Source organism: Hemicordylus capensis, chromosome 2, assembly GCF_027244095.1.
Source record: "Hemicordylus capensis ecotype Gifberg chromosome 2, rHemCap1.1.pri, whole genome shotgun sequence".
Classification (NCBI taxonomy): domain Eukaryota; kingdom Metazoa; phylum Chordata; class Lepidosauria; order Squamata; family Cordylidae; genus Hemicordylus; species Hemicordylus capensis.
The window spans coordinates 111,918,984-111,931,292 of record NC_069658.1 but is presented as its reverse complement, the minus strand read 5'-3'; the positions used below and the strand labels follow the sequence as shown (position 1 = coordinate 111,931,292).

Genomic DNA, 12,309 nt, shown 5'->3' with positions numbered 1-12,309 from the left:
TCCCAAAGTAGATGATTCTAATGAGCCATGCAGGACGCATAATTGGCTATGCATATTGCTAGGCTAGAAGTGGTGTAAAGCTTTCTACCTACGACATCAATCTTCCTGCCCTCCCTGTCCGCTGGCGTTGTATGGCATCGTCCTCCTTTAGATGTTGTCGCACAATCAACAACCATGGAATTTGGGACAGGATGACGGACAAGGTAGGGGTTTTCTCCTTCCTGAACCCTGTAGAGGTTCTCAAGATGTTTAGATGTTGGGGCTGAGGCCTGCAAAGCCTCCCATGCTGTTTTGGCAGCCTTAGCATTTACTGGGATTATGGGCAGGGCTACTGGGTGCGATGTTTTGGCATGCACCATCATATTGTATACAGGGTCTGATATTTCTGTCTCTTGTTGGTTTAAGTCCATCCCAAGTGCTTATGTGATCTCCCTTATTAGAGAGTGGTACGCCTTCAATTCCTCTGTGGGGGATCTTAAAAGGCGGGGAGGAACATCAGAAGGTGGGTCTGAATGACGACTTGCTTGATCAGAGTCTGAGTCTTCAGTTTCAGAATATTCCATCTCCTGTTCAGGAGATGGAGGCGAACGTAGCACTGGATGAGGATTTGATTTCCTCTTCCACTTTCCCCCAGGTTTATCCTGAGTCACCAGGGGTGTCTGTGTCTAGCAGGATGTGGTGACCAGCAACCTTGGTTCAGGATGCTGGGGAACTGGTTGCAGCTGTTGGACAGCTGGGGGCTATTGGAGTGGAGCTGCAAACACCTGGGAAGCTGGCTCCCTATAACTGATGATATGTTGCTGCACCGGCACTTGTGCTTGAGTTAAAGACGCCTGTTGTGCTTTCCATTTTAGGAACTCTCCATAATAATCTGGTAGTGAGTGGCGAAACCCACAGGAATCAGCTGGTTGCGTAGATGGCAGGCGTATGCCTTAGTCAGGAAGATATTGGCCAGCCCGTAGAGGTACCACAGCAAAGGTTGAGGGCGACGGGAGTAGATTCCCCAATGCCCCTCTCGGTGAAACTGAAGGTGTCTTGGATGGTGGAATAGGAAGATCCTCTTCCTCCTGATCCTCATCTAAGCCAGGACTTAAGAATCTCTGAAAATGGAGCCCGAAGGGGTACTCGGTGCTGAGTCTAACAGGTCCTTTCGGTTAGCAGCTGCAATCTGTTCCGGCAGCTCCTGCTGGTGCTTGCTTTTAAGCAATGTTTTGCCACTCAACAGCAACAAAACTGGAGTTGAAGGCGATTGCTGAGGAGTGTAAGCAGGAGACAGTGACAGGCATCTCTGAGTAGCATGCACCCCCACTGGCCTGGCTGTCGACATCGATAGCTCAGCTGACACTGGTAAGCTTACTGAAACCTTTCCCTTGGCTGCATCTTCTGTTGTTGAAGTTGACGTTGATGGTGTTCCCAAAGTCGAGGGGTTGGTCCCCGTTGACAGCGAAGCCTCCTTCGATCTTAGAGCTGCTGTCGACCTCGATATCAATGTTGCCCTGTGAGCATCCGCGTCCCAATCAGCATCAGATCCTGAGCTGAGGATGGAGAGGGTGTCTGCTGGCTCTTTGCATCACAATGTCCTTCTCCCGAGTCATGACGACACTATCTGTCCTTATGTTTACTGTCTCTCAAGGAGACCTCCTTCAGCTTCTTAAAAGGGTCGCTTACAGGCATGATTTTAGACTGCAGTTGCGCAGATCCGTGCTGCCTCAATCTCGATGCCTGTGTCAAAGATGATCCGTCTCCTGTCGACATCGATGGAGGGCTCGGCCAAGGTGTAGGAGGATGGAGTGCCTCATCATATAATGCTGCTCAGACGCAAGGTTCTATTCGTCCAGGTCTGCTTTGAAAATTAGCAGCAAATCTTGCACGCCACCGTATTGTGCTGATCCCCAAGGCACAGCAGGCAGGCGTCATGGTAATCGGTAGATGGCAACTTAGCGCAGCATTTAACACAATGCTTGAAAGTTTTGTTAGCCTCCATTATCAGGGGTTGTAGTTGCGGTACAAACCCTAGGCTTTTCCAGTAAACAGTCTGAAGTGCAGGTAAACCAAGTAAGCAGTCCAATCAAGTCAACAAATTTAGTCCAAAATGTCAATCTAATCCGTGAAACAGTCCGAAGTTCAATCGTACCGTATAGGCAAACAAATCCTTCAACTAATCAAGTCCAAAATCCAATCCAGTCATATAACAGTCCATAGTCACGTCCAAATAACTCACAAGTAATAAAGTTTTTCTGCTACCAAGGAGCCCAAACGAGGTCTGAATGCTAGGACGGTCAAACAGAAACTGACAGTAAGACGCCCACCCGTTCAATATAACAGACTCTGTGAGCGCATGAGGACGGTTGGGCATCGCAAGGAACTACTTAGTCGGCCCGCAAGATGCCTGTGCAGGCACAGAACCCATTTCCTTAAGGAATCAACGGATCATGATCCAGATCATTAACAAGATGTCAAGGGGCAACCACACGAAACACTGTAGTTAGCAGCAAAATGAAGTTTGCCCATCCTTCAAATACGATCCCCGCCCCTCGATAATTTCAATGTATTAAAAATGTGATGTGTAATGGCCCTGATGGTTAGGCAATGGCACAAATTTACTATTGAGCAAATGCCAGGAAGCACAATTCAGTCAAACAATAGCTTGTATTGCTTGAAAAAAGTATATGTTGTTTTTTTAAAAAAAAAACCATAAGGAATCCAAGTTCAGTATTGGAAAACAATTTTATGCCCAAAACAATATTATATTTATGAAGTGGAAAAATCCCCTGCTGCTCTCAAGTTCATAGCCTAACCAGGACTGTGCAACTGCTCTGGGTGCCAAGATGCTAGAGACAGAAAACCAATTTGGGAGGAGCCTCAAGAGCCGATCTGCTTATTTTAAGAAGTGTTCAGTGGCACAAATCAATTTGGGGAAAGTAGGGCTTAGTAACATACGTTTATACTTGCAATCCTACTATTACTAATGCTACAAATATTTACATGCCACTTTTCAACAAATGTTCTCAAAATGGTTTACAAAGAAAATACATAAGATTTATCTGTCCCCAAAAGGCTCACAATCTTTAAAAAAAAAAAAAAAAAAAAAGCAAACCAGCAACCATCACTGGAGGGATGCTGTGCTGGGGTTGGATAAGGGTAGTTGCAATATTATTATTGTTTATGGGCATAAATCCATGATTTTCTGTAGCAGAAAGTACAGAAAAAATCTGGCTGGACACAACCTTAGAAAAATGTAACAGTACCCTAAGAAAAAATAACCAATAACTCCATAGTTCAGATTCCTTTGTATAAATTTATACCAAGGACAGCTACCACCTTAGAATATTTCCAAATGTTCTGAAGAAATCATCAGTAAACAAAACAGACAGTTATTTCCATGTAACACTATGCTATCAATGTGTTCAAGAAGTGCTGGCAATACCATAGTAAATAATGAAATAAGTTTGGATTTGTAGTTCATAACTTGCCTATACTCTTTTTTAAAAAAAACTTAATGTAGTTTTAAAGTGATACAGCTGTGATTCTCCCCACCACTGTCCCCATAATTATTTAGCTTCATGAAAGATTACTATTGATAGAGCTGTTTTCCATATCTGATGTCATTTTTCACAATTCAGTGGCAGTATACCTTCAGTTACAAAAAGCTAGAGAGAATTTGCTGGGATGCATCATCCTCATCCTACTCTGCTTGTTATGAACTTCCCAGAGGCGTCTAGTCTCTGCTGCAATTAGGGTACTAGACTAGATGGATCTTTGGTCTAATCCAGCAGAACGGTTCTTGTGATCTTACAAGAATGTAAGCACATTTCGTGCAAAGTTAGAAAATGGCTGGTATTGTCCTAATTCAAAGAAATGTGCAATGTTCCATCAGGGGCATAGCAAGGTTAGAACAGGTCCTGGGATGAGACGTGAAGATGGTCCCCTGCCCCACTTCTTCAGAAAGAGGGAAGGCGGAGAGCAAAGAGCAACATGGTAGGGATGTGCAAAATGTTTCGGGCACAGAACGATCTGTGCCCAACACAGTGAATTTTGGATGATTCGGGGCCGAACCGAATCACCCACGTAAAGATCCGAGAAATTTCGGGCACGAGCCGAATCACCTGAATTTCAGGCCCAAAAATTCGGGTGATTCAGACCTCCATTTTTTTGCCTTCTTCCCCCCCCTCCGTTTTGAGCTATGACGTCTATTTGAATTTCCCGCCTTTTTGCCTCCCATTGACTTCAATGCAAAAATGTTGGATGTGACGTCTGCTCGAATTTGGGGTGTCAGGGGCAAAATAGTGGGGTGGGGTGGTAGTGCCTAATGGTTGGAGGTTACCACCCCAATTGCAGAGGGATTTGGCAAAGGGCTGATTTTTGGTGAATTTCTGAAGTTTTAGTGTCTTTAAGGTTTTCCCCGTGAAGGGTGTATCGCTTCACGTCGGGGGGAAAGGGGTGTCCTTGAGTGGGGTGGGGTTGGTGGTAGTGCCGGGTTGGGGCAAGGAAGCTACCTGAATTTTTTCAAAGGATTTGGGCAGAGGGCTGATTTTTGATAGCAAATGAGATTTTCAATGAGACACCATGAATCCACTCTAATTTGCTATCATAGAATCCACACTCAGAAAACCTCTGAAACAACAGATCCCTGTACCCCATGGGTTAGAAACCCATGGGGGTGATTGGCACCCTATGTGCACTACACCACCATTCTCTCTGGGCCACCCCAGCACCCCCCAAGTGCACTTATGGGGCTGCTGAAAGCTCCATTATAATTTATGAGGAAAAACCTTAAAGATGCGTGAACTTCAACAATTCGCCAAAAATCAGCCCTCTGCCCAAATCCTTTGAAAAAAATCAGATAGCTTCCTTGCCCCTACTCGGCACTACCACCAACCCCACACCACTCTAGGCCACCCCTTTCCCCCCAATGTGAAGTGATACACCCCCCATTCTACCTAATGGGGAAAAACCTTAAAAACGCATAAAGTCCAGAAATTCACCAAAAATCAGCCCTCTGCCCAATCACTCTGCAATTGAGGTGGTAGCCTCCACCCATTAGGCACTACCACCCCACCTCTCTCTTTTGGCCCAGATCCCACTTTCTGCCCCAATCTGCTCCAAAGACACGAAAACTTCAAAAAATTCCCCCAAAATCAGCCCGTTGCCCAATCCCCCTGAAATTTGGGTGGTAGCCTCCACCCATTGGGATCTACCACCCCAATGCACTATTTTGCCCCTGGGACCCGTTTTTTTTAACCTGAATCGATTCGGATTCGGATTCGGTTTTAATCCGAATCCGAACTGAATCAGGGGTGATTCGCATAGCCCATATTCAGGCACAGAACAGAACGGGGGTGATTCGGTTCGCGTCCCAAACCGAATCGCCGAAAACCCGAATTGCACACCCCTACAACATGGCACTCAGGTGGCGTGGCCCTTCTCCCCCTCAGGGGCTTTTGTCACACACATATACCCATTCAATTATACCTACACTCCTGCATCCTATAAATCCAAAGATACTCTTGTGTTTTTCAAAATGCAGCTTTCCATGCCAGATGGAAAACTACTTTTTAAACTCAAAGTACATTAGAATTACTACTGGTACATGTAGTTTAGCTGGAATCTTTTAAAAAAGTGAACCCTTTTTCTGTAAGTTTTAATCTATGGAAACTACATTGCCTCTTTGAGGTTGCATGCATTGATTTTACTTTTGATAACAAAATTCACATATTTCATTTATCTCATATGGTTTCTCATGAGAGAATAATTACATTGTGCACTTTTCCCCTTCCTTTGCCTTATTTCATCCATCCTGACAGAATACATGAAAATCCCAAATGTGAAAAAATGTGAGAGATCTAGAGTCTATATTTTAGTACAGATTTTGGTACCGCAACAGACATGAAAATGAATCCTTATACAAGGATACCATCTGGTGGCCATAGAAAAAATTGACCAAGGCAAACAAAGTAGGAAGAGACAAAATTCTGTTAGTTGATTTCCAGGTTGGACTCTCTTCCTTAAAATGCATAGATGCCATGACTCATCCCATTACGTTTACATCTACAGTCCACCACACACAGTCAACTCCATTTAGTCCATCCTGTACCTGTATAGTTTCAGACATTTCAACAACTCCATTTTTATGCTAATCCTTTTTCTATTTAAATATTCTTCACATTTATATTCTCACTTTTCGGCTAATAACTTATTCTGTCTTTGAAGTGCCTCTGCCTTTTTGTCAATACAGTCCACTGCTGGCTACTGAAACAGGTAATAGCATGGAGAAAAGCAGAAGAGAATACACAAATCTATAGTCCAGTAATTCCAAAAAGTCATTACACTAATGCCATAATTTCCCAAGTCAGAGAAGCTTTTGTGCATACTTTTGTAGTTTTGACCCAACACTAGAATCCCCAAGTGGACGGGCATGTCATGACTTGAGAAAATTTTCTGTTCCTTCTCCTTGTCACCAGTCGTGGGTGGCATTGTATAAGTCTCTCTTCCACTGTGTCCAGCAACTTCTTTCAGGGCCTTCAGAACAAAAAGGGAAATACCTTCCCATATTTCCAAATCAGATTATCTGATATTCCCCCAGTTGCCCACAGAGGTAAACTGGCTAATGTGACCACTGAATGTATCTTGCCCAAGGATACAGTTGAGGTACAAGAGGATGCCACTATGAAAAGGTATAGGCTCCAGAGCCAGAATAGTTTTAAACTAACATTATGCTGCAGTGGTAGTGAAAGGATGTAGTACAATGACATTATGAAAGAAAGGAACGAACCTCTTTTCCAGAATAATTGTTCTAGTGGAAGATGATACTGTAACTTGTTGAACAATGTATTGCACAACCTTGTATACATCCTAGAGAATTCCAATAAAGATTACAACAGTTTTATCTTAAGTGTATTAGCTCATGTAATGTGCTCCTGTTTAAAATATAATATTCTGTATCAAACTGGTCACTGACCACAATAAAGTGTTTTTTGATTAGCAAGAAACCACAATGTAGATAATATAAGAATAGCCCTTCTGGATCAGGCCCAAGGTCTATCTAGTCCAGTATCCTGTTTCACACAGTGGAAACCTGCCAGGGAGGCGGTTGGACCATTAGACAATGAAGGAGTGAAAGAGATTATTAAGGAGGATATGGAGGCTGAAAGAGTTCTTTGTGTCTATCTTCACGGCAGAGGATACTGAGTATATACCCGTTCCTGAACCAGGCACTTTAAGGATGGAGGCTAGAAAGCTGAGCTAGAGAGCTGAGTCAGATAGAAGTGTCAAGAGATGATGTTTTAAACTGTCTGGAAAAACTGAAAGCTAACAAATCACCAGGGCCAGATGGCATCCATCCAAGAGTCCTCAAAGAATTCAAATGTGAAATTGCTGACTTCCTTGCCAAAATATATAACTTATCCCTGAAATCGGGCTCTGTACCAGAGGACTGGAGAGTAGCAAATGTAACACTGATTTTCAAAAAGGGGTCCAAGGGTGATCCGGGAAATTACAGGCCGGTTAGCCTAACATCCATTTCAGGCAAATTAATGGAAACCATCCTCAAGGATAAAATTGTAGAGCATAGAGAAGAACAGGCCCTGCTGGGAGTGAACCAGCATGGCTTCCGCAAAGGTAAATCTTGCCTCACCAACTTTTTGGAGTTCTTTGAGAGTGTCAACAAGTGTGTGGATCAAGGTGATCCAGTTGACATAGTATACCTAGACTTCCAAAAAGCTTTTGACAAAGTTTCTCATCAAAGACTCCTGAGGAAACTTAGAGGTCATGGGATAAAGCGACAAGTACATGTGTGGATTGCTAACTGGTTGTAAGACAGGAAACAGAGGGTAGGTATAAATGGAGAGTTTTCACAATGGAGGGAAGTAAGAAGTGGGGTCCCCCAGGGATCTGTACTGGGACCAGTGCTTTTTAATTTATTCATGAATGATCTAGAAGCAGGGGTAAGCAGCAAGGTGGCCCAATTTGCAGATGATACCAAACTCTTTTGGCTAGTGAAATCCAAAACAGATTGTGAGGAGCTCCAAAAGGATCTCTCCAAACTGGGTGAGTGGGCGACAAAGTGGGAAATGCGGCTCAATGTTGGCAAGTGTAAAGTGATGCACATTGGGACAAAAAACCCCAACTTCAAGTATACCCTGATGGGATCTGAGCTGTCGGTGACGGACCAGGAGAGGGATCGTGGAGTCGTGGTGGACAGCTCGTTGAAAGTGTTGACTCAATGTGCGGCAGCTGTGAAAAAGGCCAATTCCATGCTAGGGATCATTAGGAATGGGATTGAAAATAAAACAGCTAATATTATAATGCCCTTATACAAAACTATGGTGTGACCACACTTGGAGAACTGCGTACAATTCTGGTCACCACATCTTAAAAGGGACATTGTAGAACTGGAGAAGGTACAGAAGAAGGCAACCAAGATGATCAGGGTCCTAGAGCACCTTTCTTATGAGGCAAGACTACAACACCTGGGGCTTCTTGGTTTAGAAAAAAGATGACTGTGGGGAGACATGATTGAGGTCTATAAAATCATGCATGGTGTGGAGAAAGTGGAGAGAGAGAAATTATTTTCCCTCTCACAGAACACTAGAACCGGGGTCACTCCATAAAATTGATTGCCAGGAGGTCTAGGACCAACAAACGGAAGTATTGTTCCACACAACACGTGATCCACTTGTAGAACTCGCTGCCACAAGATGTGGTGACAGCCAACAACCTGGATGACTTTAAGAGGGGTTTGGATGACTTCATGGAGGAGAGGTCTATCAATGGCTACTAGTTCGAGGGCTACAGGCCACCTCTAGCCTCAAAGGCAGGATGCCTCTGAGTACCAGTTGCGGGGGAGTAACAGCAGGAGAGAGGGCACGCCCTCAACTCCTGCCTGTGGCTTCCAGCGGCATCTGGTGGGCCACTGTGTGAAACAGGATGCTGGACTAGATGGGCCTTGGGCCTGATCCAGCAGGGCTGTTCTTATGTTCTTATGACTCCAGGTTCTGGTGTTGTGAGACAGAGAGAAAGATTTCTGTCCACTCTCTCTACTCCATGAATCATTTTATACACTTCTATAATGTTTCCCTGTAATCACCTCTTTTCCAAACTGAAAAGCTCCAGATGCTGTAGCCTTGCCTCATAAGGAAGGTGCTCTAGGACCTTGATCATCTTGGTTGTCCTTTCCTGCACATTTCCAGTTCTACAATATCCTTCTTAAGATATGGTGACCAGAACTGTACTCAGCATTCCAAATGTGGCTGCACCATGGATTTGTATAAGGACATTATAATATTGGCATTTTTATTTTCAATCCCCTTCCTAATGATTCCAAGCATGGAATTGGCCTTTTTCACAGCTGCTGCACACTGAGTCAACACTTTCAATGAGCTTTCCATCAAGACCCCAAGATCTATCCCTGGTCAGTCACCAACAGCTCAGACCCCATCAGTGCATACACGAAGTTGGGATTTTTGCCCCAATATGCATCACTTTACACTTGCTTACACTGCACCACAGTTGCCATTTTCCAGTGACTGTTGCTGGTGTGTGTCCTCTGTTTCTTTTTAGAATGTGAGCCCTTTGGGGAGAGGGAGCCATCTTATTTGTTTTATTTCTCTTTGTAAACCACCCTGAGCCATTTTTGGAAGGGTGGTATAGAAATTGAATTAATAATAATAATAATAATAATAATAATAATAATAATAATAATATTGTCACCCATTCCCCCAGGATGAAGAGATCCTTTTGGAGCTGCTCACAATCTTCTTTGGATTTTACTACCCTAAATAGTTTAGTGTCATCTACAAATGTAGCCACTTCACTGTTTACCCCAACTTCTAGAACATTTATGAACAAAGTTAAAGAGCATTGGTCCCAGTACAGATTCCTGGGGACACCAAATCTTTCTTCCCTCCGTTGTGAAAACTGTCCATCTATTCCTACCCTCTGTTTCCTGTCCTTCGACCAGTTACCAATCCACAATTGATTCTGTTCCCTTATTCCATGACTACTAAGTTAACAGAACTTTGGGAACTTCAGTGGGGGAACTTCTGGAAGTCCAAATGTACTATGTCAACCAAATCACCTTTATCCAAATGCCTGATGATACTCTCAAAGAACTCCAAAAGGTAGGTGAGGCAAGAGTTGCCTTTGCAGAAGCCATGCTGGTTCTCCTTCAGCAAGGCTTGTTCTTATATGTTTATCAATTTTGTCCTTAAGTATGCTTTCCATCAATTTACCCAGCACAGAAGTTAAGCTAACCAGCCTGTAGCTTCCCAGATCCTGCCAAGCCTCTTTTTGAAAATCTGAGTTACATTAGCAACTTTCTAGTGCTATGATACAGAGCCTGATGGTAGCGAAAAGTTACATATTTTTGCTAGGAGATGAGCAATTTCACATTTGAGTTCTTTCAGAACTCTTGTGTGATGCCATCTGGACAGCAAATAGTCTAGAGACATGTATCTAGTGCAACACTAGTCTGGATGCAGGTGAGCGATTCCAGTTTTTCTCTCTTTAATGTGTGCAGTGGTACACATTAAAGTACACTGAGCAAAATAATTTACTGAGCACAAGTGGCAAGAAGGGATGAACTATGGCTATGAGACCACTGCGTAGGCTCAGTTAATGATCCTGCCCAAGTAGTTCCTGATGTGGGGACAAATCCAATACTTTGATGACTTGTCTGGGTACTAGTGTCACACTCAAAAGTGTTCTAACACACCACATTTACTAAGCTTGGCCTCAAAAAGAGGACAGAATTATAGAAAAACTTTATTTTACCTATTCACCCCCAGCACAGTACCTCCAGTGACTGTTGCTGGTGTTTATCTTATGTTTCATTTAGATTGTGAGCCCTTTGGGGAACAGGGATCCATCTTATTTATTTATTATTTATCTGTGTAAATAGCCCTGAGCCATTTTTGGAAGGGCAGTATAGAAATCGAATTAATAATAATAATAATAATAATAATAATAATAATAATAATAATAATACAAAAGCCGTCTAACTTATGTTTGACATAGGATCATAGATTCTGTTTTAAGAGATCAAGGTTTTAACAGGCTTGTATTTCATTCAGAATTTATTCTAAACTAGACCACTTTATAAAAAATATTAACTATAATGAAAAGGTTTTAAAAACAACTTCTTCCTTCCTTTCCTGCATCAAGCATTCATATTCATAACAGGTCAACCTATTTCCCTGGATTAGGCAAATCTCATCATATAATGTGGATGTGAATTCAGAAGAAATGGGAACTGGGAAGATCATTTTAAAATTATGATTCTTATTCAGAGCACAAAATGATGTAAGAACAATAATGTAGGAGGAGGATCAAACAGACCACCTACTTCATCATATATGCTTCCATTAATATCTGCCCCATAGATTGGTGCCACAAAAGTTAAATTTTTCCAGTATTTACGCTCCAGATCTTCATAGTCAATATATCTTGGGGTACAATATCTGTAGAGGAAGAAAAAGACAAGACAATCGCTGCAAATGACCAACATCTATATACTATTTAAGTGGTATATGCTTTGTATAAATGATTATTTGAACCATCTAGACATCTATGTCACTTCTGAGTAAACAAAGAAGTTTATGTGTGGTTTTGAATGGGGCAAGGGAATCTTCCCACAAAATAAATCATACTGAAAACAAGAGTTTCTGGCTCCACTGCCATTTTACATTCACTTCCTACAAGATCCGATCTGATTCTTCAAGATATTAGGCTTGATGTTCTGTTATTTCTACTTCATCACTATACTGTACAAACAGAAGCATAGTTAATTTAGTAGTATTCCTAGGCAAAATTACATTGAAATTAAACCAAGGTGTCAAAAACAACATAGGAAAAGGGTTTTGGTTTTGGCATAATTCATTTTTCAGGCATAAACGATAGGCATGGAGAAAATTAATATGCTCAAAAGCTTATTTCAAAAGCATATGCCATTTTCCATAATCTAGGCCATCTCATTTAAGCAGCAATCTTGTAGTCACTTATATACAAATACATACCATTGACCTTTGTGGGATATTTCTGAGTAAACATGCACAGAATTTCACTGTGAATCTGATATTTCTGTGTCCTGTTTACAAGGTAAATTGAATGTATGTACAATTCTGACCTCTTCAGACATAATAAAAGCTCTAGAAGTTGTACACAAGTACAGTATCCCAAGAGCACAGTCTGAAGCCATGGCACCATGTTGACATGCTCAAAGGTTCAGGCTCCCCACTGTCCAGAGTTACAATGTTTGCTTGCAGAGATAAATGTAGTACTCTTAGTCAGATTATTCACATGTTCAGAACTTTT

The 12,309-nt window shown here is 42.3% G+C and overlaps 1 protein-coding gene across 6 annotated transcripts in view; it reads right to left on the bottom strand.

The window, feature by feature from the left end:
• KDM4C (lysine demethylase 4C) overlaps positions 1-12,309 on the bottom strand; it is a 413,873-nt gene that overhangs the window by 356,224 nt on the left and 45,340 nt on the right. For all 6 annotated transcript variants that reach the window (XR_008315399.1, XM_053291934.1, XM_053291925.1 and 3 more), the window contains exon 4: positions 11,342-11,456. Coding sequence is in view for 5 of the 6 variants with exons in the window: in XM_053291934.1 (XP_053147909.1) it covers positions 11,342-11,456 (115 nt within the window). In the remaining variant the exon portion in view is untranslated. The remainder of the gene's footprint in view (positions 1-11,341; positions 11,457-12,309) is intronic.